At 36.2% G+C, this 25,593-nt stretch overlaps 2 protein-coding genes and 1 long non-coding RNA gene across 3 annotated transcripts; 2 read left to right on the forward strand and 1 right to left on the reverse strand.

Annotated features, from left to right (window-relative positions):
• The first annotated feature begins 81 nt into the window (after positions 1 to 81).
• LOC106938395 (uncharacterized) lies at positions 82 to 3,455 on the forward strand. Its single transcript, XR_001422609.1, has 4 exons — positions 82 to 747; positions 1,002 to 1,093; positions 1,678 to 1,974; positions 2,988 to 3,455. It is a non-coding gene; the product is annotated as an uncharacterized LOC106938395 (long non-coding RNA).
• Positions 3,456 to 6,919: 3,464 nt separating this feature from the next.
• LOC106938396 (G8 domain-containing protein DDB_G0286311-like) lies at positions 6,920 to 9,832 on the forward strand. Its single transcript, XM_015020432.1, has 3 exons — positions 6,920 to 7,004; positions 7,906 to 8,250; positions 9,552 to 9,832. Exons 1-3 carry the CDS (start codon positions 6,956 to 6,958, stop codon positions 9,593 to 9,595), a joined length of 438 nt encoding a protein of 145 aa, XP_014875918.1. The 5' UTR covers positions 6,920 to 6,955; the 3' UTR covers positions 9,596 to 9,832.
• Positions 9,833 to 13,348: 3,516 nt separating this feature from the next.
• LOC106938397 (ubiquitin carboxyl-terminal hydrolase 2-like) lies at positions 13,349 to 24,025 on the reverse strand. Its single transcript, XM_015020435.1, has 12 exons — positions 23,794 to 24,025; positions 19,061 to 19,108; positions 18,858 to 18,975; positions 17,704 to 17,815; positions 17,508 to 17,618; positions 17,365 to 17,429; positions 17,177 to 17,280; positions 16,222 to 16,302; positions 16,051 to 16,129; positions 15,834 to 15,941; positions 15,304 to 15,424; positions 13,349 to 13,843 (listed from the first exon to the last, which is right to left on the reverse strand). The coding sequence occupies exons 1-12, from the start codon at positions 23,938 to 23,940 to the stop codon at positions 13,738 to 13,740; spliced, it is 1,200 nt and encodes a 399-aa protein (XP_014875921.1). The 5' UTR covers positions 23,941 to 24,025; the 3' UTR covers positions 13,349 to 13,737.
• Positions 24,026 to 25,593: the final 1,568 nt, after the last annotated feature.

Consider the following 25,593-nt stretch of genomic DNA (forward strand, 5'->3'; position numbering starts at 1 on the left):
GTGTGTGTGTGTGTGTGTGTGTGTGTGTGTGTGTAATTCTCCAGAGATTTACTTTAGCAACCTTTTGGTTTTGGTTTTGTGATGTTTATTCTCAGACGTCAATAAGTCTTGGATACATTTCTGTGAATTGGCAGAAACTGTTTCTGTTGCAGGTTGGTAACCAGGGTGGAAATAAAACTGGCATTAAGGTGTTGTTCAAAGAGCAGCGTGTAAACGAGATGCTGCTGTGCTATGGCGACTGAGTGTTTTCAGATACAGTCTGCTGGACAGCAAGCTGAGCAAACAGAGCAAACTAACCAGGCTTTATCAGCCTGTTGCCTTAGTTTTCACTGTTTTCAGCCGATGGCTCAAACAAGGCTGAAGAAACGAGACGGTGAGTACAAATTAGTAAAAAAATATGCAGGTGCATCTTTTATTTTAGAAAGAAAACTGGCTCTCCAAGCAGCAGGAAGCATAAATTATTGGTTTTGTTTAAACAGAAGAGATAAATATTGTGGTTTAAACCAATAAAATGTTACATTTCGGTATTGATTCACCCAGACGTTACCTGCGTTTCCCCACCTATGTTCAGCAGACGTTTTATTTATTTGCCATAATAACCAAATAAAAGCAGATAAACATTAAGAGCGACGTGTAAGGTGAGACACAGAAATGACACACAGATGGGAGGGCTAAAAATGATAAGAGGGTCATTGAAAGATAAATATCCTCCACAAGGGAAGACAGTCGTCACAGACAGCCTCTCTGGTGAGTAGCTCACACCTCTTCTCCGGGTTTCACTCCACAGAAAAAGATTTTCAGATTTCAGATTAACATTGTTGATTTTTGGTCAAATATTTGCTGAAGTTGTGATATATTTTTATCTTAAAGGTATTAAAATTTGTTTTTCAGACAAAAAACATTTTGAACCACAAATATTGTTAGTTTTTTTTGCAAATGTTTAATAAATGATCTGTATGAATGTTAATCAATTCTTTTATGTTAATAATTCTGTTTTCCAGCAGCAGCAAAAAATCGAAAATAAAACAACGTCACTACTCTGGAAAAATGCTCAAACATTTTCTGGTAGCGGCTCTTTGCCTCCTCGCCACAGGTAAAAGGACTAAAACTTTTTATTTTCACATTTAGTAGAAGGTGGTTTCAAGATTCTTGTTTATCTTGTTTATCTATATCTATATGTATTTATAGTCACATTTATAGGTTTTATTTTTATTTTTTTCTGGTGGCCAAGTAATGACATTTCTTTATGAAATTTTTTGTTGTGTCTTTGTGCAACGGCAAAAAAGTACGTCTAAGTTGAAGTTAAAGCAAAGCCAGAAGCAATAAAATGAGAAGGAAATGAGGAAATATCTGATATTGAATGCCAGAAAAAATTTTTTTTGGCATTTATTTCAATTTATGAGTTGGTTAAAGCGTAAATGAGGTCACGTTGGAGCGTTTCTGCGATTAGGCCAAAGGTGATGAGTGATATAGGCCATAAATGATGTAGACATTGTTTAGGAAAAGGGTTGGTCACTGCTCTTTTTAGAACTGTTCTTTTCTTATCTCCGTTTTTATTAGTAGGATCAGGGTGATTTACACCTTAACGGTTTACTTTGGAGATAATTAAATATTAATATTATTGTGTAACAAGGAGGATTTTCATGATTTGCTTCAAATGTTTTCTTTCTGATACAGTAAATCTGTGTGGAACAGAATCAACCAGCTCACCTACTGCTGCACCTACTACGCCAGCACCACCAACAACACAAAACTCCACAGACAACAGTACTGGACCTTCAGATGATCCACCAACCTCAACCCCAACTGATGCACCAACCACATTCAGCCAAACTGATGGAACTGGTTCACCATCCACAGACCCCTCAAACTCAACCACAGTCATTCCCACGTCGGCACCAGGCTCGTCAGGGCTGTCCGGAGGGGCAATAGCCGGCATCACCATTGGTACCATCGCCGGGGCGGGCTTATTGGGTGAGCATAATGGACAAACACACAAACGGTTACGCAACGCCGCAGTTTCCACCAACTCAGTCTGTCAACCATTAACCAGGAAGGAGAGCCGTTCGCTCTGCTTTACTAGTCTCCAGCCCTTTGAATAAATGCAAATGCTGCTGTTCAAATAGTTACTCAACCAAATTCATTTAGAGAAAGAGAAACTAATCGTTATCTGGACAAAAAGTTTGAAATTAAATCCAAGTTAAAGTCTTTAAACTCATTTAATAAGATAGAATATTACTGAAATGTCCATTTGTGTCAGGAAATCATGGTATCCAAAGCTTTAGAAATGGTTCTGCAACCATTATAAGTGACTTTTAGCCTACTTCATGCTGTCAAACAGGCTCTTTCTAATCAGGTTTTTCATTACAGAGGCCAGTGCAACGGCGTGTCAGGGTTAGATCAGGGGATAAAACGAAGGATTTCCACCAGAAAATCTCTGAAATTTTCTAGATAAAACTTGAAAATGTCTGAGTTTGTAAAGTTTAAAATATGATAGAAAAAACTCTGGAAATTTTAGATTAATCTAAAAGAATTCTGAGAAAAACTTGAAATTAAAATTTTGCTAGAAATTTTCTGAGATTAAACTGAAAAAAAATCTGCCTTTTCTTTTAATAAATTGAAAATCTTCTAAACTCAGAAATTTCCACATTTTCTGAAAAATGTTTTGGATAATTTCAAAATTCCTGAGATTTTTTCAAGCAAATTTTTAATTTTTCAAATCCAGAAATTTTCTGAGATTAATCTGAAAAAATTCAGCATTTTTTTTCCAAGTAAATTTTCAACTTTTTAAATTCAGAAAATTCTAAATTCTCTAGTAATTTTCTGAGATAAATCTAAAAATTTCTGAGTTTTTGTAGCAAATCTTTGACTTTTTAGACAGAAATTTCCAACTTTCTCTAGTAATTTTCTGAGATGAATCTAAAGAGTTATGAGTTTTTCCTATTCTTTTCTGTTCTGGGGTGATAAAGTATTTTCCTTTTTTCCAGGTGGCGGCGTCTACGGTCTGCTGAAATACACTAAAAAAATCTGAGAACAATTCCCCCCATCAAGGACTTAGATGTTGAAATATCGCAAGCTGCAACGTTTTCTATGATCCGATCTGACTAGCGGGATGGGGAGGAGGCGGGCTTTTCTCAAAGGATCTGAATAAAACCGTCAGTGAAAGCTTCATGGCCCACCAGGAATAAATCCATTATAGTTTCTTTATCGCACTTCTTTAAGTCAGACAGTAATTTTGATGATGATTTTAACGTAACAGCAAATGCACTGCGTATTTAAAGGTTTCTGTCTGCATTGAGTGGGATAAATGTGTCGACCAGAAGGTTTTGTTGTCATTTATGAATATATGTGAAAAACTATAATTAAGATTATGAATAATTGATGATATTTAGTGTGATGAATAGCCATCTTGGCATATTTACAGACTCGCTCATTTTCACTCTTTCAGCCTTAATTACAAACGGTTTTAGTTTCCTTTGGCATCTAGAAATAAAAATGTTCCACACATTTGCAACCATCCAGACAGGGCTTTACTGCTGAGGTTTTATATATATTTCATAACATAAAGTTGGTTTATTTTCATATAATAAATAAAGAAAATCAGACAAACTTTTTCCTTTGTCTTCTTTTTGCTTCCTGCCTGAAATGTTCATGCTAATGTTAGCTTTTCAGCTCATTTTACCTCGAATGCAAAAGCTAACATACTGAATGGAGTAATATAATGTTAGCAAATATGCTAGTGTCAGTCAATTTAATTTCCCTTTGGGATCAATAAAGTACTTTTGAATTCAATTAGAATTCCAATATTCTATTGAAAGCATTTTAGTTAGCATTAGCTGTTTATCAAATTGTAATTATTCATTGCAATCATTAAACTAAATGGAGGAAGTGAATGTTGTCTACGTGCTAGTGACAGATCTCATGCTAATGTTAGCTTCTTACCTCATTTTACCTTAAAGCAAAAGTTAGCTTACTGAACGGAGTAACTTAACGTTAGCAAACATGCTAGAGTTAGTCAACATGCTAGTATATTAACATTAGTTAGTTTCAGATTATATGTTGTTAGTTCCATTTTGAAGTAAGTCATGGTACCATTCGCTAACATGTTACTGTTAGCCTTTTGGTTACAATTAGCTTTTTAGTATGTATATTGTATAGATAGAGTAAAGCACTCTTTGTCAACATGCTGATGATAGCCCAAAAGTTGATGCTAACATTTTAGCTAACATTACCAGTAAGCTAAATTTAAGCTAAAAGATAAAATTGGTAGTAAGCTTTAAAGTTTTTTTTTCACACTTTTTATTTTTATGGCCAACATGTTAGTGCTAGCATTTTCAGCCAGCAAAATCTTTTTCACTAATTTTAGCTTAGAAACAAATGTTACTGTACTAGAATGAAAATGTTACTTGTGAACATACCAACAGCATAATGTTAGCACGTTAGCTAACATTTACATTTCATTATTTTAGTTTACATATGAGCACACTAGATGGAGTAAGTTAATGTGATGAAACATGAATATCAACTAGCAATGTTTTAACTAGCACTATTCTTACTGAATTAGATTTAACTCAATAGTTAATGAGATTCTTCAAAAGATGACCTCACAGTTTAGTTTCATGAGCAGTGCTATGCACCTGTTTTTATTCTCTTTAAAGGGGGTTCTATAAGTTTGTCACCCAATTTAATCAGATAATTTGTGACATTTCATAAAGTTTTTTGCAGTTCACTTAAAATGCCTCAGAAATATTTGACTCAAAACTTCAGCTTACTGCTTGCATTTTTGCAGGAAATCAAACCCAAAGTGGCAAGAACTTTCACTAAAGGTGTTTTCTTTCTTCTCTGAGGGAACATATGCCAAAAACAACAAGTGAAAAGGATTGATGGTGAAAAATAATATTATTTTACCATCTCAACAATAAACTAAGCATGCAATACTTTAAATAAAAAACTCTGATTAGTTGCTGAAAAGTTCCTTTTGAATTTGGGGTCAAAGTTCAGGTGATATCTGAGCTTTTAATATGCTAATCAGATGTAAAAAAAAAAAATACCTTGTTTCCATGGTAGAAACATCGGGACCAATCAGATCTCTGATGGATGATAGAGCTGGATTATTAGGGGAGAATCTTAAATTATAATCTGGACTTAACAGAGAACCAATGGAAGCTAAAATAGAGGAGAAATATAATCTCTGTTTTTAACTTTAATCAGAACTGCAGTGTTTTGGGTCAGCTGAAGACTTTTAGCTGCATTTTCTGGGCTTCCTGGAAATCGTGGAAACTTATTTATTCTTTATTTTCAGAGGCTACAGGGGTTCTTTTTCAGAGGTTCTGATCCAAAAACAATAACTTCTGTCTTGTCAGGAATCAAAACCAGAAAGTTCAGCGTGAAATGGTTAATCTAGGCCCAAACTGGGTCAATACTGGAATGAAGAATGGACCAAAATTCTCCCACAACAATGGAAGAGACCGATAAAGTCATATAGAAAGTGAACTCTGAGGCCGGCTGTGAAGACTTTGAATCATGAGGTGTGTTTTGTTTTATGATCTTTTAAATCCGTCTTTCCTTTAAAAATAATGAAAGTGTTGAGTCTGCTGCGTTTTTGAACGTTTAGGATGAGTTTTAACCACCTGGAATGAGCTTTAAATGGGAACAGGCTGCAGTTTGTTCATGTTACTAAATATAAAAATAACCATTCTCCTTCCTTCTTTTTATTGACTGTAATATTAGAACAGGTCAAAGTTCAGACACAGGTAATGTAAAATACTTCCTTGAATGTGTAGAATTGTTAATATTTTATAGTTTAATGAGGCAGGATAGTCACACATTTATGGAAAACTACACAACCAACATGTGTCACCACTGGTGACAACATGGCGTGAAAGGTCAGTTCTAGGAGCAAACAGGCTCCATTCTGTCAGATTTAGCTCTGAAATGAATATTTTTGGTCTGGAACTACATATTGAAATATTTACTTTTAGCTCAGAGCTAAATATAAAACTTTAAACTAAATGTTTAGGTTGCTAACTAAATATTTATTTGGAAGCTAAATATTTCAATATTTATTTACAAACTAAATGTTATATTTAGTTTGTGTTTTATTGTTTGCGATTTTTTTATGGTGGGATAGCTGAAAAAGTATTTAGACACAAAGTTCACAGCAGCAAAGATTTTTGGAGTTTCTTGATGGTAACTTAGAAATGATCATAATAGGGGATTATTATGACTAATCTGATCTAATCTAAGACTTGTGTCCTCATCAGGGTTTAGTCGCAGCATTTATTCAACCTTTAAGGCAGATGAACACAAATGTCATCCGCATGAACCCAGAGGAGAAAAGGGAAATCATAAATAAAGGGACAGTGCCCACACTTCCCTTACAGAGCAAAGCTTATTGATTAACTCTATTAAATCTATTTCTGCTCAGCAGACAGAACTACTGAGACCTTTCATTAGTGATTGATAACATTTGATCAGTAAATACTGTGATTGTTAAGTTAGAAAGCAAACAATAATGTTTAATTTTCAGGAAATAGGTGTAAAATAGATGAATTGTGGTACAAACTGTGATGAGGTTTTACAGTAGAAATGCTCCGCCTCCATGCGTAGGTAATAAAAAAAAAACTTATATAAGCTGAATATCTACTGGTTTTACTGGAAATAAGCACGTCCACATCCTCTCAGGTGAGCAGCTCTCCTCTCCAAAGTCACTTTCTGTAATTAACTTCTGCATTTTTCTCTTTTTTTATTATTATTATAGCATCAGAGTTCTGATTAAACACCAAACAGCTGAGAATTCATCTTTATTTTGTCTTTAAAAATAAACCAGATTTATAATTTCCAATGGATGCTTAGTGGGAAAATGTCTGTAATTGAACTGCTTTCATGTTTTGGTGTTTTTCTCTTTCAGGACTAAACTCAGACATTCCTGGTTTTGAGTCTCAGTTTCTCCAAAATGATGAAGGACAATCTGTGTGTAGTGGCACTTTGCCTCCTGAGTACAGGTAAAAAAAAAAAGACTCAATATTCAATCATATCTATAAAGAGTGTCATATTATAACTTTGAAGCGTAAATTAAATTTAAAAATAAAGTAAATTTGAACCTGAAAGGAAACAGTGGCATGGTCTGATAAAAACATTTCAATATAATGTTTATTAAAATGTTTCAAATCCTTCAAGTTGAGTTTTTTTATAGCAGTGATTCTTCGTTTTTTCAGCCGTCCTTGTGATTCACTCGGTTGATGATTATTTAAATCTGATGGAAGAGGAAGCAGAGGAGTTTACAGGAAGGCAATGCAGTCAATAAAATGAGCTGTTAACTTTTTAACAGCTCTGTTTAAAAGTCTGCTGTGACACAGAAACCTGATTAAACTTTTAGCCAAATGCTGAAGCATCGTTTAAAAACCTTAAGCAAAAAACTGAAGTAATTATCTTTGGAGCTAAAGAGGAACGTACCAGAGTCGGCACACAGCTTCAGTTATTACAGATAGAAACTAGAGATCAGGCTGAAACCTGGGTCTGAACCTTCAGAGTCCCTTAAAGACGGTTACAAAGTCTGCAGCTGATAAAAGTCAGATTTTTATCAGCTGCAGACCATTTCCTGGATTAAAGGACTAACGATGCAGCATTAGTGTTTAGATGTATTTATCTTGAATACTGCAAGCGTCTTCAAAAAGTCACACACTGAGTTCCTTTAAATAAAGAATAAAAACCTGCCTTTGATTAAGAACTGGAATATTGATTCATATATTTGATTATTCTTGATGACTGATTTCGACTTTTGACAAAATGAAAAGCTTGTTTCACACTGGTTTGTTTATCTTTTTATCATGTTAAACGGCCTTGTTGCTGAAGCATTCTGAACTAATAAACCTGATTTTCCCTTTTTTGATTAAACTGATGCAGTAATCCTGTGCCGAGCGACAACCACCGAGGCTCCAGTAACTTTAACTGGGTCAACGTTGGCTCCTGGAACACAAACCACTACACCCACCACAGCTACTACACACTCCACAGCTAGTACACCCACCACAGCTACTACACACTCCACCGACACAGCAAGAACTGCTGCACCCACTTCAGCACCAATTAGTGAACCAACTAGCGCCTCAACTGGTGAACCAACTAGCGCCTCAACTGGTGATCCCACTGAAGGGCCAACCGACGGACCCAGCCCCAAACCTTCAGGACTCTCAGGGGGAGCGATAGCTGGCATCACTGTAGGAACAATTGCTGGAGCAGGCTTATTGGGTGAGTGTAGTAAATTAATAACATATTGTCACCTCTCAACGTCAAATATACTGACCAGTTGATGTAGGTGATCTTTTATGCACTCTATTCCTGTGAGACTGAGGTCGATGGTGTCTGTCTGTGGTCAGTAGGTCAGAGGCGGGTGCAGCCTGGACAGGGCACCCGTCTATCTCAGGGCAACAATGACACAATAAAAGCAACAAATCATTTAAATCTAAAGATGCTGATGCAGAGCATCATGTTGCTAAAACGTTAGCAGCGATAACGCTGAAGCACTACGCTAAACCAACATAGCATTGAGCACAAGCTAATGCTAAAGCACTGAAGAGATAATTTGATGCCCAGTGAAACAAGATGTCTACCACATTGTGTAGCACTCTTAACAAATTTGTCATCACACTGCGACTTGATTCCTCTTCAGGAAGCGATTCTCTGGAGCAGACCTTTCACTCAGGTTCAGTTCTGTAGTTGGTCAACACTGCTAACTTTGTTTGTTGTATATTTGCTCAAAGTTTCTTGATTAAAGAAAAGAGTGAAAACTTGAGGAAACTGCATAACAGTCTTTGCCCCCTTCAAAATAAAAGTATGGCTATAAAGTCCTGAAGAATTCCTAATAGTCGACAAGTTTACAAAAGAGACAAGTAAACTAAAACAGATTTAGAATTTATCCAGGAAATTTGGTTTAGAAGCTAAACAAGCTGGAGTTCAAAGATGCTAAGGCGCTAACTGAAAAATTTGCTATGTTTTAGCACATTAGCGGGAGTGTACCCACTACTGTAGCACGATTATTTTTTTGTGCTGTGAGACATTTGTTGTGAATATAAACAAACTGAATTGTACTGAACAAACACAAAACTAAAGGAAACTGTTACGGGATCAGTTGCTACTTCTTCTGGGACTAGAAACATAGCTCCTTGGCCTTAAAATCCAATATGGCTGCCTCATGCTTCAAAACCAAGGAAACCTGCAAAATAAAAGATTTGCAACACATATTTGACTGTCTCAATCTGTTAACTCAGTCTCAGGAAATATGTTGCTGCAGCAATTTATTAGCTTATTTTGCAGAAAAAGCAAGACTGATCACTAAGCAACAAACAAACCTTCATGCCTTTCGTTCTAAGAACTGGAGCAAAGTCACTTCTAAGGGAATGTCTTATCATAGGTCAAAATTTATAATAATAGTATTTGAAATGTGGTTTTTGTTGTCACATTTATCCCACAAAAAGGCATCCATCAATGAGTCACAGATAAAGTTCATTCCTCTGTAATCAATAATGAAAACAGTATTATCTTCATTTCAGGCGGCGGCATCTACGGTCTGCTGAAATACTCCAACAAAATCTGAGACTAACACCATTCGAATTATAATTTATGTGGTCACTCATTGCACAATAAACAATTTCCTACTCCAACGTTACCCAAAATCCTGACCTGGAGGACAAGAGGAGAAGATGCTTCGTCTGAAAAGTTGATTTGAGATGAAAAACTTTTCCCACATGAAAAGGAGGAGGCCAGAAGAAAGCACTGTGCTCTTTAATTGTATTTCTACAATGAGAGGAAAACTGTTTTACCCACTTAAAATATGTTGTAAATGGTTACATTGTCAAAGTTTATTTTTATGTTTTATGTGGTGATTTAAAAAAAAAAATCAAACACATATATTGAACCTACCATGATCATTTATTGTGAAAGACAAAAAAACTTTGTAATCTAAGTTTGTCTGATGTTGATTTTTTCTTAATTGAATGATTAAAAAAGAGAAGAAACAGTAAAGCTAAAAAGTGATACTTAATTAAAAAATAAACTGGATCTAAAAATAAAAGTTTTAAAAAACTGGGAGTTCATAATTTTTGTAAAGACAAATGTTTCCATCTTTGAATATTCCCAAACAGCCAAACAAGCAGTCCAGCCACTATGGATATTAGCTGCTCCACTGGAGGCTAATCGCAAATTCACAACAAATGTTTTGTACAGTCATGCAAATTATGTATTTACTTCAGTTTTTCACAAGTTTGACACCAAATAAAGAAGTGAAAGAGCGTGAATTATTGCTGAAGGAATTTTTCTTTTAATGGTTGATGCAGAACTTCAACAAAACTAATTTTGTTAATTCCCTTCTAAAATAACTACACTATTCACTATAAAAAATCTGATCTGATCATAAACAACCTCTGAAGCAACAACTCAGATTTTAAAGAAATCACTCTTCTTATTTCCTGCAGTAGCTAGCTATGCTAACGGTACATAAATAGGGTCAGCGATTGGAGACTCAGTTTTTTAGTTTATATACTTGTTTTTTCTTTAATTTCTTCTCTAAAACAGAAAACAAACAATAACTCTGTTAAAGATTTAAGTAAAGTCATTTTCAAACATCTGTTGTAGCTGCACTGCTAGCGCTAGCGCCTATGTAAAAATATCAAACAAGAGTGGCTCGGTTTCAGCTGGGATATATTTTGTTCTTTTCTGTAAAAGAAACAAATCATGAACCATCCCAGAACCTTTAAACAAATACAAATCTTAATGTTGTGACTCATCTCTGTGCTAAACTACTAGCATTAACTTAAACATAATCTGAAATAAATTCAGCTTTTTATGTCTTCCATAACATCTCACACAATTTTTATTTTAGTTTCTGCTATAGGAAAAACTGCTTTCCAAACAATAATTCACATAAAGCTAGTTGTACCGTGAAGCCTCCGCTTTCTAGGCCTGCTAATGCTAACAAACAACAAACTTGTTTGTGAAATTCAGTGATGACAACAACGTTATCACTGAATGTTTTGCTTTTTATGAGTTCATGTTTGTGCTAAAACTGCTTTTCTTAAGCTTTAAAGTTAATTTTATTGCTGTCAGAAAACCCATTTTCATTTTTGCTTTAGTTTTCCGTTGTCCTTGAATATTTTTTCATGAATTAACCTGGGTTTTATTCGTGTAAGCACGGAGATGTACTACTCCATTACTCCCTCAACACGCCCCCCTGCTGGCTGCACTGCATTGGGATTATTTCAAACTTTACATAAAACATGTTTGGCGGTAAAACCAAAGAATGATCATATCATGTTGCAGGTTTAAACATTGTTAGAAAGTCTTGCTCAGACCTGTCAGTATCTCATTTTACACCTGACAGTTTACTTCAAATATGTTTATTTTTCTTTGCCTAGTTTTAAACAAACAAACAAACAAACAAACAAACAAACAAACAAACAAACAAACAAACAAACAAACAAACAAACAAACAAACATTCTGATACAGAAAAGTAGCAGATCCTTTGGTTGCTTTCAAAAACTATAGAATAATTTTTGATTTATTATTTCTCTGTGGAATAAAACGATGAATAAACAGCCACCTGAAGCCAGTGAAGATGTCTGCTGACTCTTCTTTGACAGCAGTTTGACAATAAACTCTGAGTTTTGCATTTGGGAGAAAATAGCAACCGGAATCCAGTTAAATTGTGTTTATGAATTTATACGTATAGCTTTTATTAATAAATGCCACTTTAACTAAAGTTGATCCAGCATCAAGCAATGTCCAAATCAGATTTCTATGATATCAACGACCCAGAACAACTGAATCAAGTTGATCCAATTTTATGGTTCCAGATGTTTGTTTGTAACCAGAAGATGCTTTCTTTATGACGGTAAAGTCTCACAATCATCATTTAATTTATTATTGATTAAGTCAATGAACAGAATCCCTCTTTTACACATAAAAATCTGAAGATAAAGTAAAAAAACCAAACTGTAACATTAAAACAAAGTAAGAAAGTATTTACACCCAACAAGATTTATATGAATTTAAATGTTTACAATCCTCCACTTTAAATATCTGTAGTTATCCTCCTTGGCCAGCAGGGGGCAGACACAAATCACTTTACAACTCAGTCTTTCAACGAGTAGCAATAAGGAGATGTCAGTTAAACAGCGCCCTCTAGTGACCAAAAATGTATTCAGATAAAAAAAAAATAGAGCCGCAACTAACGATTTCAGTTCTTGATTATTCTGACGACTAATCAAATATTTTACCACTTAAGTATTTTTATACATTAAAAAAAGCAAATAAACAAATAATTAAATTCATTTTTAAATAAGAAAATACTAACTTTATTGCCTAGAATGCAGTAACAGCATTATTTTTAGTGAATTTGAATAAGTGAAGCTAAAACTGTCACTTGAGTTTTGGGGAAAATATTTTTACAGAAAATTATGTCTCTATGTTAAATGCAAAAATGTCTATATATAGTCCAGTTTTGGCTGAATTACTACTTTGACTATTTTGGGGGTGGGGGTTGTACGGTGCAGTTAACGATTAATCGATTACTAAATTAGTTGATAATTATTTCAATAATCCCTTCATCATGATTAAAATGATTGATCATTTCAGCCCTAGTAAGAAAACATAAACAAACCAAAATGAACTCTGACTAAAGAGAACGTCTGAGGAGAAATCAGTGAAAGTTTAGAATTTAGTTATGGGGTTAAAGGTCAAACTTCACCAAAACTACATCAGTATCTTCCACTGAAACCCAAACAGAACAGTTTCATAATTTGGATTTTTATCTGATTTCATCTGAGGTAATCAAAGAAATAATCAATCAGTTTCCAACAGCAACCAGCATGGTCAGAACAGGATGAGAGTACTAACCACTGTGTAAAATGGCTACTCAGGTAAACAGAACCAACCCGGGTTTCTGCTCTGGTTCCGTCAGGTCTCTTTCTCTCTCCCATCAGGGAGCAAGAGATCCAACAGCTGTTCCGTTGGGCCGCCAGTACCTGTGTTTCCATTAAACAGAACTGCGTAAATTGAAATTACGAAAATAAGTTCACTTTATGGAAACGTGCCAATTTTGACAAAACTCATGTTTTCCCTAAAAAGGCGCTGAGATGAGGTGGTGTCGAAAAATTTGCCTTTCGCAAAACTGTGAATGGGTGTTTTCTATGTTCAATATATGAAAAACCTCAATAAATATATTGTAAACAAACTCAGATATTTTAACCCAGATTGGATTCATACTTGTAAGTAAAAGGTTGTGGCTCCAGATGGAGCTAAAAATCTCTGCAGCTGGACAAATGGATGGCTAAATAAAGCAAACACATGATATGGAGTCATTCAGTGACGACTTTTAATCATTTACAGACTTTAGATGTAAAGTCAGGAACTTCAGTCGCATCACATTCACTCTGCTGTGCATAAATACTGTACAAAAATATTACTGTCTCCACTTAAAAACATCCTCAAACCATCGCTGGAGTCAACAAGCAGAATAAATTAAAAAGAATAAATTATGTCTTCTGAAAGATAATTTATAAATATTGAAAGGAAGTGTCGAAAAATGGCCGTAAAAACAACTTTTTCTTCAGTTTTGACCCTTTTCAAGAAGCTTTTCCAGAAGCCATGTTCACAGTTTGTAATGGCAGTTCCTTCTCCACCAGAGGGCGCTCTAGCTCCGTGTGTTCTGGCTCAGTTGAGTGCAGCTCGTCTCGCCGTTTCTACAGCCGACACGTCTGGTACTTTCCGTGTGAAGAGTTGGCCATCTCGTAGAAGAGGACGTAGGCGTTGCTGCTGCGCACCTGGCTGGACGACATGGGGCTGACCCTGCAGAGACACGCGCGACATGCGTTAGTTTTTAATTTATTTCATTCATTTGGAGCTTAAAATTAACATCCCACATTTTAACATAGACAAAAGTTTTGAATAAAAAGGAGTAGTTTGACGAAAAGAACAATCGTGCATAGATACGTGGCACGTTATTGCTTACATCCGGAGGAAAAAAAACAAAAACGTAGTCGAACCTTTTAACTAAATGAAACCTGGAGAAGTATGGATTATTAATTGAATGCAGTGTACCACAGGAAAGGGGAAAATAACGCTGGGAAGTAGTTAAAAACACAAGTCAAAAACACTCCTATTCTTTTTTCTTGCTCTCCGTGTCACTACGCAGACTCGTTGCCATAGCAACTGACTGACATCAACGCCACTATTATGTTTCAGGATTCAACACCAAAAAACACTCAAACATTTCCCACACAAAGAACAGAACATTCAGGCCATTTATGTTTTCAGGCTTGGTGTTTATCTTTGTGATTATTGATAAGTGATCACTGTGGTACATTAGCTACCTTTGTGGTTAGCTAGTATAAATTAGCTAATCTAATACAGTAGTGGTTGATAGCTGCTGATGCTCTCCTGATGATCTGTCTGACAGTTTTCGTGTGTGTCGCCTTTCTTCTTTCTTTTTTGTTAACTGAACCAAAACACACCAAATTCCACAGCACATTGACATGTTAAGGTTGTTAAAATCAAGCTAGCATAGCTGACCTACTTCCCTCTCCTTTACCATTTTCTTTTTAATTAAAACTTTTTCCTAACCCTATTTAGTTGTTGTAGTGTTGACATTTAGTAGCAAAGCACTGCATCTCTTTTATATATCACAAATACATTAAAGATTTAGCGCTTTATATTGAAGACTTGACAGCTAAAACCAATGCTAGTCATCATTATCTAGCAGCCTTTTTTTCCTCCTTTTTTACAAAATAAAAATAGAACTTGTTTATCCTTTTCAAACATTCTCTCAAACTTCTACACAATAGGTGAAATAGGGAACGATCTGTGAATTGTATAACATCATTCCATTGAATGATGAAAATTAGGTCATTTTATATAATGACCTAATTTTCCTTGATATGTTAATTGTTGATGTGTGGTTTGCAGTTTATGTTTTCATCAAGAGGAATTTGATCTCTCTCACGGTTAATCTCAACCCCATCAACATCAACCTCTCTTTTGTTAAATATCATGTAGTTAGTTTTTTCAACATTCACTGATAATTTATTTACATTATGTGTGTGTTTAACCTGCTAAGCACACACACACACACACACACACACAGATCCACAGGCTTGTAAACACGCAGCTGACCCCTAATTTGGTCGTAAAATTTAAGCTGCTGCAGAGTTTTACGGCGACAATGAGGTCAGCGGCGGGCGCAGCAGGCGGAGGCTGCGTGATCAGCCTGATAAGCTGATACGTGAACCCAGTGAGGTGAGATCTGATACCTGGAGTCGTTGTAGCTGAACCACTCCCCCAGCGCTGGGTTCCTGCAGGACGACGTGTAATGGCCGCCCAGCACGTTCCCCGTGTGGTTGGATACGGCGTACAGGTTGTAGATGGGACGCTCTGCGAGAAGAATCAATTGTTTAACGTGGCGAAAACATTATAAAAACCAGTGACAGACATTAAATTCTGTCGAACACCATAATCAAAATTACTGGTCAATGTTCGAGTTATTATGAATCAAAATCAGCTCTAACCAGCTGAGTTTTAATCTTGATTTAAAGGATCTCAGTGTTTCAGTTGTTTTGCAGTTTTCTGGAAATTTGGTCCACATTTGTGGTGTGGAGTTTTTCTAGAATTTGCCGGGACAGTAGTCCTTTAATCCTGTAAATAGTGACAGAAGACCGACTTTGTAACTGTCTTCATGTGACTGAAGGATCAGGGACTAGATTTGGGACTGATTTGTAGTTTTTAGCTGTAACAACTGAAGCTTCTTCTCTAGATAGTTTCTGTTTTTGCTGCAGATACTCACCACTGCTGTCCACTGAAAACTCCCTCAGGTCCAGATCTTTGAGAGGAAAGTCGACGAAGGTGTTCAGTTTGCTCGCTCGGACATTTGAGTCTGAGAAACGCTTCAGGTCTGAGAGGCAAACCGGGGTCAAGGGACAAAAACCGTTTATCTGGTATACTTTTGTGTTAGCGGGAGGATTAGCATTTGCATGCTGCAAAATCGACTGCAAAAAGGATACGAAGTACAAGAACCTGAGGGAACCTCTGGATGCTGAACCTCTTGGTGCATTTTCTTCTGGCTTTGCATTTGTTGCAGGTCTGAGAAAGAAACAAAGGCGTTGCAGGCAGTCAGATTCTGTCTGCGGCATCTTAAAACAGAAAAAGCTGCTAGCTGTTGCCAGGTCTGTTACCGGTCTTTCTTCTCCGTCCAGCACGTCTTCTCTTGTGAAGAGCCTCAAGCAGTCCTTCAGCGTCACTTCACCAGAGCTCTTCTGTAAAGGATCAGTCAACATCCAGTCAGGAAAATTCATTTACCACAATCTCAGAGTATCAAGATCTAAAATGAAGGTTTCAATAAGAATTTAATGTTTTATTGATTGTTTTTTGCTTTCTGAGAACTTAAAATCATCAACGCCAGGATAGAGCAGTAAAGTGTAGAGCTGATTATTTCAGTAATCAATTATTTTGTTGATTAATCAATTAATCATCAGAATAATCTATCAATTACACTTATGATTAATTAGCTAATCATCAGAATAATCAATGATTCTATGAATTATACTGTCGATTAATCATCAGAATAATTGCTTATCCTATCAATTATTCTATTGATTAATCGGATAAAAAACTGCAACATTCTGCATATTATTTACTTATGAGCTTCTTTTCTAATTTAGAAATACATAAAAATGCAAATCAAGTAATTCAATCCATTTTCTGCATAAAATAAACATGTTATTGTCTAAAATGCAATAACAGCACTATTTTAGTGAGGCTTGACCATTTGTGGTAAAGAAAGCATCTAAAGCTCAGTCAACTCTTCAAACATAAACTGATTAATCATTGATAGCAAAAGTTGCTGAACAGGATTTTTTTTTTTACTGAATTTGAACCTGGTGAAGGAAAATCACTAGATGAGTTCTGGGTAGAAAATATGGCTTTTTAAAGTCTGAATACTCCAGTTAATGATTAATCGTTTACTAAATTAGTTAAATCCGATTAATCGTTCCAGCCCTAGTAAAATAATTGCTGGAGTATCATCATTTGGGTTTTCGTAGAAGCAGCGTTTTAAGCAGAAATCGGGTCCATTTCAGGTAAGTGGTGCTGAACCAGAATCTGATTGGCTGGCAGGTTGTGTCTCCTCACCTGTGCGATCGGAACCGATAGATCCCAAAACGGCTCGAACACGGTGGAGCGGAAACCACAAACTGTGCAGGTCAGAGAGCTTTTCAGCTGCCCCGCAAACAGGTCTGGAAGGAGGCATGTCAGAGGTCAAAGGTCAAGTTCACTGGAAGGCAGTCATGTTGCTTCACTGATGTTTCAAAGACTCTTACCAACTACTCTGCTGTCCTCTCTCTCCAGGTACATGTTCCACGTCCGCCGGGCTTTTTCTTCATCACTGCAGATCAAATAATTGAGATTTAGCAGAAAAACACGAGTGAAGCTGAGAAACCTCTGGAGGAGGGAGTCGGCTTACGGGAGGTGGTCGATGTCTTGGACCGACACCTTTCGCCGGATCGTGGCCCGATTCACCTCGTTGTGGAGGCCGTCCAACAGGAAGCGCAGGAACTCCTGGGCGTCCTGCTGGCTGCAGAGAAAAACGATTTTATCTAATCTGACAACTTCTCTCACCTGAGATTTAAGGCTTTCTGAGAAGAAGAAGAGAAACTTACTTGCAGCCAATAAATTTGGGGGCAAATTTCTGAATCTGGTTTCTGAATTCAGACGGACTGACGGCCTCGTTGTTCACAGACGTCCACAGATTCTGAGTCAGCTTTGCAAACTCTAAACCAGAAAACGGAAGCAAGACAGGAAGAGAGAAAAATGTTAGCGATTTATTAGTAAATCCATCCATAGCTTCACAGTCCAACAGGAATCATCCCAACATAATCCCAAACTCTGCAAATGAAATCCAGAGAACATGGAGCGGATCTCTCCATGTTTACATATTTAGGAAGAACTGGAGGAAACAAAGAACCCATCCTGAGTCCCACAGGACCAAAAGTATCTGCTGCCAACCTTTCCACGGTCAAAATCAAATGTCCAAATCAAACAATCTCAAAACAAAATATTAATACTCAGCAGAGAAGGTCACTGGGAGCTTTGATTTCCGTCATGAATATCAGGACAAATTTAGATTCAACACAGATGACGTGTTTTAATGGGGGTCGGGGCTTTGACACGTTGATTTTATAAATTATTCGCATTAATTAAAAAAACTTTAACAGAACTAATCACTTTTTCTTTGTTTAGGTATGAATGTTCCACCCGGAACATTTGTGTTCGCATGTTTCTGGTACATCCGTAAATCTGACGCACAAGTAACATTTACAAACAGCCTGAAAAGAATCAGAACAGATTAACACAATACATATATTTGCTGTTGAGCTCATATGTCTATTTATTCAATAATTTAGCAGGAAAAATTGGTTTTTGAATTGAAAATGTTGCTTATTTTGTAAATGTATAGTTTTGATTTATTGTAATTGATGAATTACAGACATGTCCCTCCTCTAGTTTTACTAAAATGTCTCCTGAGGCTCGTCTGCTGACCTGATGTTCCCACCCTGAGCCCAGGATGTGTAGCGTGCCACTACAGGTGATAAACGTTCTCTGCGCTCAGATTACGCCGTAAAAATTATACATTAAACAATGCAGCTTTTCTGTGTCGCGTTCGCTGACTGAGGCTGGAAGGATTTGGGTTTAACAGCTGAGTGATGATGAGGGAGTGTAAAAACATAAAGTTTACAGGTTGAGACCTACACTTAACCCAGAAACCGTCTGAAAGCTGATAACGCAGCGTTCGTCATGCAGAGGCTCCGCCCACCTTCCATGAGCGCCGTGTTGGTCCGGTGGTTCAGCTCCATCAGGTGGAAGTTCCACAGGCAGTAGTCTCTCAGCTCGGACGTGTTGCTCAGACACTGCAGGATGGAGTTCATGAAGCACTGGAAACGAGAGCAAACGTCACCACGGATCCAGTCTGAGCTGCTGGTTTCACTGGGAGAGACACTGTGAGGCTGGGAGGCTTACCGTGTTGCCCAGGTTCCTCAGCCCCACCAGGCCCTGCGGACTTTTGCTCTGTTCACAAACAGAAACATTCAAAATTACCTCAGACATCAAAAACCTACATTTTTCAGCCTGACTTCAGCTTTAAGACGTTTTTGGTTCTTTTCTTCCATTTCTCGTCTGTTGCAGAATTTATTTCTATCAAGTCACTTTCTGAGATGTTTCCGCCTACTTCGTGCTGTCAGACAGGTTCTGTTTAAGTCTGGTAGTAATCACTACAAAACCACAAAATTTATTTTTGATCTAGTTCCTACAGCAAATATCAGTAACACAATAACTAACTAACTAACTAACTAACTAACTAACTAACTAACTAACTAACTAACTAACTTACAAGACACAAATAATCAAGCGTTATTGTGTTTTAGTCAATAAAATTTTTATTTTCTTATTTAAAAAATTAATTGAATTACTAGATTACTTGATTTCTTAAATTTATTTCGAATGTATAAAATTATCTTACGTGGCTAATTTTTCAATTTTTTGCTGCATTACACCCATAAATATATTTAACGTGGGAGGCCAACGCAAAATGATATACAACAGTGAAGTAGAAAGAAAATTAGACAGAATTAAAAACATTTTCAACTGAAAAGTGCGCTGTGTAAAAGTATTCAGCCCTCATTCAACCAGTTGCCTTCAGAAGTTTCCTGATGACTGCTGAAGACTAAATGATGTGTAATCTAATCTGAAATGAAATATTTTTATGTTCATGGTTCTAATGTGACAAAATATGGAAAAGTAGATATTTTTATTTTTTGTTCTATTTCAGATCCAAGCTCCCTCTGCAGTTTCTAACTGAATATTTGGTTTCTGCAGCAGCAACAGCACCATTTTTTATTTTTATGCTGCAGCCCGAATCGTACGATGAGGTCAGATGAGGTCAGATGATGTGATGGTCGGAGGAGTCGGATTCTGGATCTGAGGTCACGGGGAGGATAAAGTTCGTCTCTATGCAGGCGACATCGTGGCATTTCATCATGTTGTCGTTATGAAACGCAACATGTCTCCATAGTTTGATTCATCAAGGCCTTAAATGACCTTTTCCTTAAAACACTTCCTATTCAGTCTAGAGGACAGAAAACTGAAATGTCTGAGCTCCCAGAGTATTTTTACATAAATAAACTGCAAAGTATCACTAGTTGATGTTAGAAATTTTCAATAAATCAACTTAATAAATATTTCGAGGGAGGATTCTGGTGGTATTTCTGCTATGAAATGATGCATTGTGGGTAGAAAAAGTACTATAACTTTAAACATTTTCAAATAATTGAGTACTTTTTATATTACTAATATCCCAAAATATAAATATATGACACCTGACATGAGCTTAAATGTTTTATATAACAGTAAAAAGCTATAAAACAGAGATTAAATTAAAGAAAGAGAAGAAAATAAAGGTTTTTGAGCCCGCCCCCAAACATCATAGCCATGTGCTACCGCCACAGGAATCCATTTCTACAGTCTGGGTCTTAGACGCTTCCTGCTAACAAAAGTTCAGTTCCCAGAGCCGCTTACATAACCTGAAAATGAGTAAAAACATTTTTATTTTTATAATCAACACCCGCATTTAGTTTCATTAAGCCACCCTGATGACCTAATATTGACAGAACAGATTGTTTTGAGGTGATGATGTTCCAGCGGGCGCTGACATGCGGCTCAGTCATCACTTCTGTTACATAATAATGCAATAATGAGCTGACCGAGCAGCAAAACGCATCAACGCCTCTGCTGACAGCTGGAAATGTAAATATGTTCACCTTTAAACTGGGAATTAAGCAGCAGCAGCAGCGGCTCATGTATGGAAGGCTGAGCCTAACAAAAGTCCAGATAACTATAGAAATAACATAAAAGGCTTCAGATTGTGATTCTTTAAAAGAACTTTTCAACTTATTTGTAATATTCGTTTATAATTTTCCAACAGTATTTATGTAAAATCATCACTATTCTTTCTTTTTTTTTTTTTTACTTTTTAACATATTCAGTATTTATTCAATGTAATTTTTGTGACATTTCATTTAAGTAGTTTTTATATATTCTGATTTTATTCACTTTTTAAAAGATTATACGTTGGTTTATTTTACTTGCAGCACATATTTTAGATCAGTTAGAATCGGCCTTAAAAAACCAGCATCGGTCAATTTCTACTTCTTACTACTATTACTACATGTATAATCCTAGATAACTCTGGTTTAAATCGGTCTCTGCAGTCTGGAAGCAGACATATGGTGTGGGTCCAAACCAGCAGGACCGGGCTCACAGGAAGTGATGCGTTCAGGTGAACTCTGTGCACCGCCTGGCAGGACTTCAGAGAGCCTGGGAACATTCTGTGCTGAAATATTGGCACCCTGCAGGCGTGCAGCATGTGACGGCGGCGGTGGCAGCGGCCTCGCCTTGGCTGAGGGTGTAAACACGTTGGAGTGGGCTCTGGAGACCCGGCTGAACCCGAGTTTTATCGTCTAGATGTTTACACGGTAAACACAGAGCGACACGGTTCAAACGAAAACGCAGGAATCCAAGGAATCTTAGAGGAAAACAGCAGAAAGTGAGGAGAAATGTGGATATTTCCAGACAAATCCTCCATCCTGAAATGTTTTCTTTCAATTTCTTTCAGATTTGTTCATGAATATTTTGATTTTAGGGATGTAAATAACAATTATTTGAGAAATTGATTATTCAGATTTTTAGGTATTTTTCTCTTTCATCCAGATTTTTTTTTAAAATGAACTATACACAATTAGTTTAATTCCTTCTTTAAATATGAAAATAAACATTTTATTGCCTAAATGCAACAACATAGTTATTTCAGTGAATTTGAACCAGGTGAAGTTAAAGCAAAGATTTTTATCTTATTATACGCACTTTGTTCAGTTTTGACTTAATTACTGCTTTAAATATGTCTTTTTTCCCCAAGTTTGTATTTTCCAGTTAATGATTAATTGATTAGTTGATGATTATTTCGATAAACGATTAATCACGATTAAAACCGATGATTATCTCCGTTTCCTTCAGTCGTAAGATGAGTGTGGAGTTAAATGAAAACTCTCCGGTCTCGGTTGAGGTTCTGGTTATGTAAGAAACTCCTCGGGTCGACCTGAGCCTGACACCTCCGGCCCACGTAAACAGAAATATGTGCTGACTGCGGGCCGGTCCTGGTGCCAGCAGAGTCCTGCTGCGTGAACGATAAGGTGTTCTTCCTGAGACGCGCCGCTTATCAGCAGTTCTGCTTCCCGTTACGCAACAGCCCCACTTGATGCAGCCGTCTGCTGCTTTTCTCCCAACACCCGATCCGCTCCGCATGCAGGACGCCCGGCTCAACTTTACCATCATTTCTACACACTCATGCAACATGCAGTCAAGACTCAACTGTGTTTGTCAATTTGGTAACACTTTATTTGAAGGGGGTTGAATAAGACTGACATGACACTTTCATAAACATGACATAACACCTGTCATGAGCATGAATTAGCCTTTATGAATATTTATGACTGTTGTCATAAAGCGTCATTCGGTAAATCATGACATTTTTAATACAAAGTTGACATTATTCAAAATGTCTTTGTTATGACAACTTGACATTAACCAAGAAATCATTACTGTTTAAATTTTACCTTTAATAACATAAAGTTACCTAATTTTTAAAGTGCAATCAGTAATACTTTTATAAGAAATTTATATCAGTAATGATTTCTTGGTTAATGTCAAGTTGTCATAACAAAGACATTTTGAATAATGTCAACTTTGTATTAAAAGTGTCATTATTTACCGAATGACACTTTATGACAACAGTCATAAATATTCATGAAGGCTTATTCATGTTCATGACAGGTGTTATGTCATGTTAATGTAAGTGTCATGACAGTCTTATTCAACCCCCTTCAAATAAAGTGTTACCCAATTTAATCTCTGTGGAAAAGTATTTACACCTTTACAGATTCCTTCTGTTTTTAAATGTTGCAGATCATCAAATAAACTTTAATATCATAGAAAAAGCAGCAGGTAACTAGAAAAAAGAGGTTTTTTTTAAAATGATGATTTATCTGGACTCAGCAAAAGCAGGCCTAGATCGTCACACTACCACCACCGTGTTCGACTGTATAGCTCTAGAGTTGTTGCATTTTGAGATTTCTTCGCTTGCTTCATGTCATGTTTTTATCTTTAATGCAAATTTTATATACATTTTTAACCATTTTGTAATAAGTCTGTTAACGATTAATCGATTAGTTGGCAATTATTTCAATAATCTATTAATCATGACTAATCATTTCAGGCCTATTTTGTAGCAGAAAACAGTGATTATTTCTGTGCAGCTGTTTTCCTTTAATGCATTATCTCAAAGCATACTGCAATCAGGCAAAACATTATGACCACTAGCAGATCTGATCAGGTGACCCTGGAGTTTAACCTGCTGCAGATGAAACTCCAGGAGAAAAACCAGTCAGTGTCCACGCTGGTCATAATGTTATGCCTGAATGTTGCACGTGATTGCTTCCAATTTTATTATTATATTTCATGTGCAGAAATGATCAAAATTCAGAAATTTATAAAACATAAGGGTTAATAAAAATATAAATTCTTCTGGAAGAAAACAAAAATTGATAACTCAAAACTGATATTTGCGGAGCAGAATGAAGTTAATCTGCAGGAAAAACACATTAAAACCTTTTTTCAGAGAAAAGACCTGTATGTGGACTCACCTTGGCCGGGTTGATGATCAGACCCATGAAGGTGTTGACCAGCATGGAGCGGGACAGCTGCTTGCGCCGCAGCTCTGGTTCGTCCAGCGGCAGGCCGACGGGGTGTCCCGGCGCCGTCACCGTGTAGGAGTGTCGCAGAGACGGCATGATGCTACTGGTTCTGTCGGGTTGCTGGTTCGGGTTTTACTCTCCGGTATCGGTCGGCTCTCAGGTGTCGAAAGTGACAGGGGCGGCGCGCGCCTCAGATTTTACCGAGGGACGCGAACGGCCCCGCCCACTCTGAAAATCCACCGGTGATGCCTTCAGGTGCTGTCGGAAATGCAGCGTTCATGGAGAAGTTTAGTTGGAAATCATGCTATAAAGGTACAGAAAAATCTAAAATATGTCTCTAAAAGCTACTTAAAGTAAAGATAACAAAAATTGGCATTAGATTGAGATATTCTGACAAGTTTAAAAAAGTTAAAAGATCCATTTATTCCGCTAATTTCTTGTTTTATTCCTGTTTTCTACAAACGAATAATTAATAATTACTTTTTTTGCTTAAGTGCAGCTAAATGCATTTATTTAAATTTCTATGGCAAATAAAATGATGAGTTCTTCTAGGAAAACTGCTGTAAATATAAATAGAAAAATAAAATCAAAATATTTTTTTGTTTACGTAATTAAATACCATGTAAAAACACAGCTAAATTTATATGTAGCAGATTATAGCTAAAACAGTTTATTTTTCATTAAAATATAAAAAAAAAACCTCAACATTTTCTAATGTCTAACGATAACTTTAGTAATCATTTATTCTGATTTTATGGTATTTTCTCTTTCATTCAAAGATTTTCTTTTTAATTAACTGAATATAATAATCATATTGTGAAGAAGAGGCTTGTTGTAAAGTTAAAATATGAACATTTTTATATACATTTGCAGGAATAAAGTAAAGTTTTGGGATGAAATCAGAGGTGTCGCTACACATTAAATGCAGATTTGTTTAGATATCAATTGTTTTAAGATATTCTGAATTTAGTGCTGCAACATTCCTGCTGCCTGAGCAAAAATGTTTTAATTTTTAGTTTTTAATAATTTATTAAAATAAATGTTTTTTCCCATAATGTGGAATAGTTATAAAACAAAATAAATTATTTTTAAAGGTAAAATTTGAATATATGGTGCATTTTCTTTAATCAAAATGGGGTCAAAATTATATATACAAGTTCATATATTATATAAACGTTGACTGGCCTCTTTGTTAGGTACACCAGTTCAATTGCTTGCTGACAGAAATGAGCCAATCACAAAGCAGCAGCTCAGTGCATATGAGGTGGAGACATCTTGGTAGAGTTCAAATGTAGCATCAGAATCAGGAAAGAAGGGATTCCATTAACTTTATTATATTAGAAAAAAAAAGAAATTGTACAATGTAGCGTTAGCATTAGCATCAGTGAATTAGCATCAGCTATTCATCAGCTAAATAATCCTGTGAAATGAGAAAAAAAAAGTTTTATATATTAATGTCAATTAGTGTGTTGGTACAGAGATCAATCTCTAGATTTATTTAATGTTTTGACCGTTTGAATGTGATGCCAACGGCTGACTCCACCTTGATGGACCTATGAGTGAGTTAACCCGCTTTAAGATGGCCGCCTAATATCGTTTTTATTTGGATGATTTTACTACAAAAATAGTAGTAAAGAGAAACAACATTTATGACATATAGTGGAATAAATCAGGTGCCGTAAATTTAGGCGATTTGACTGCTGACTTTGCTAGCAACGATGCTAACCTTAGCATTAGCAAAGTTTTTGC

The sequence above is a fragment of the Poecilia latipinna genome, unplaced genomic scaffold, assembly GCF_001443285.1.
Source record: "Poecilia latipinna isolate Pla-1442-1.1 unplaced genomic scaffold, P_latipinna-1.0 Scaffold2582, whole genome shotgun sequence".
Classification (NCBI taxonomy): domain Eukaryota; kingdom Metazoa; phylum Chordata; class Actinopteri; order Cyprinodontiformes; family Poeciliidae; genus Poecilia; species Poecilia latipinna.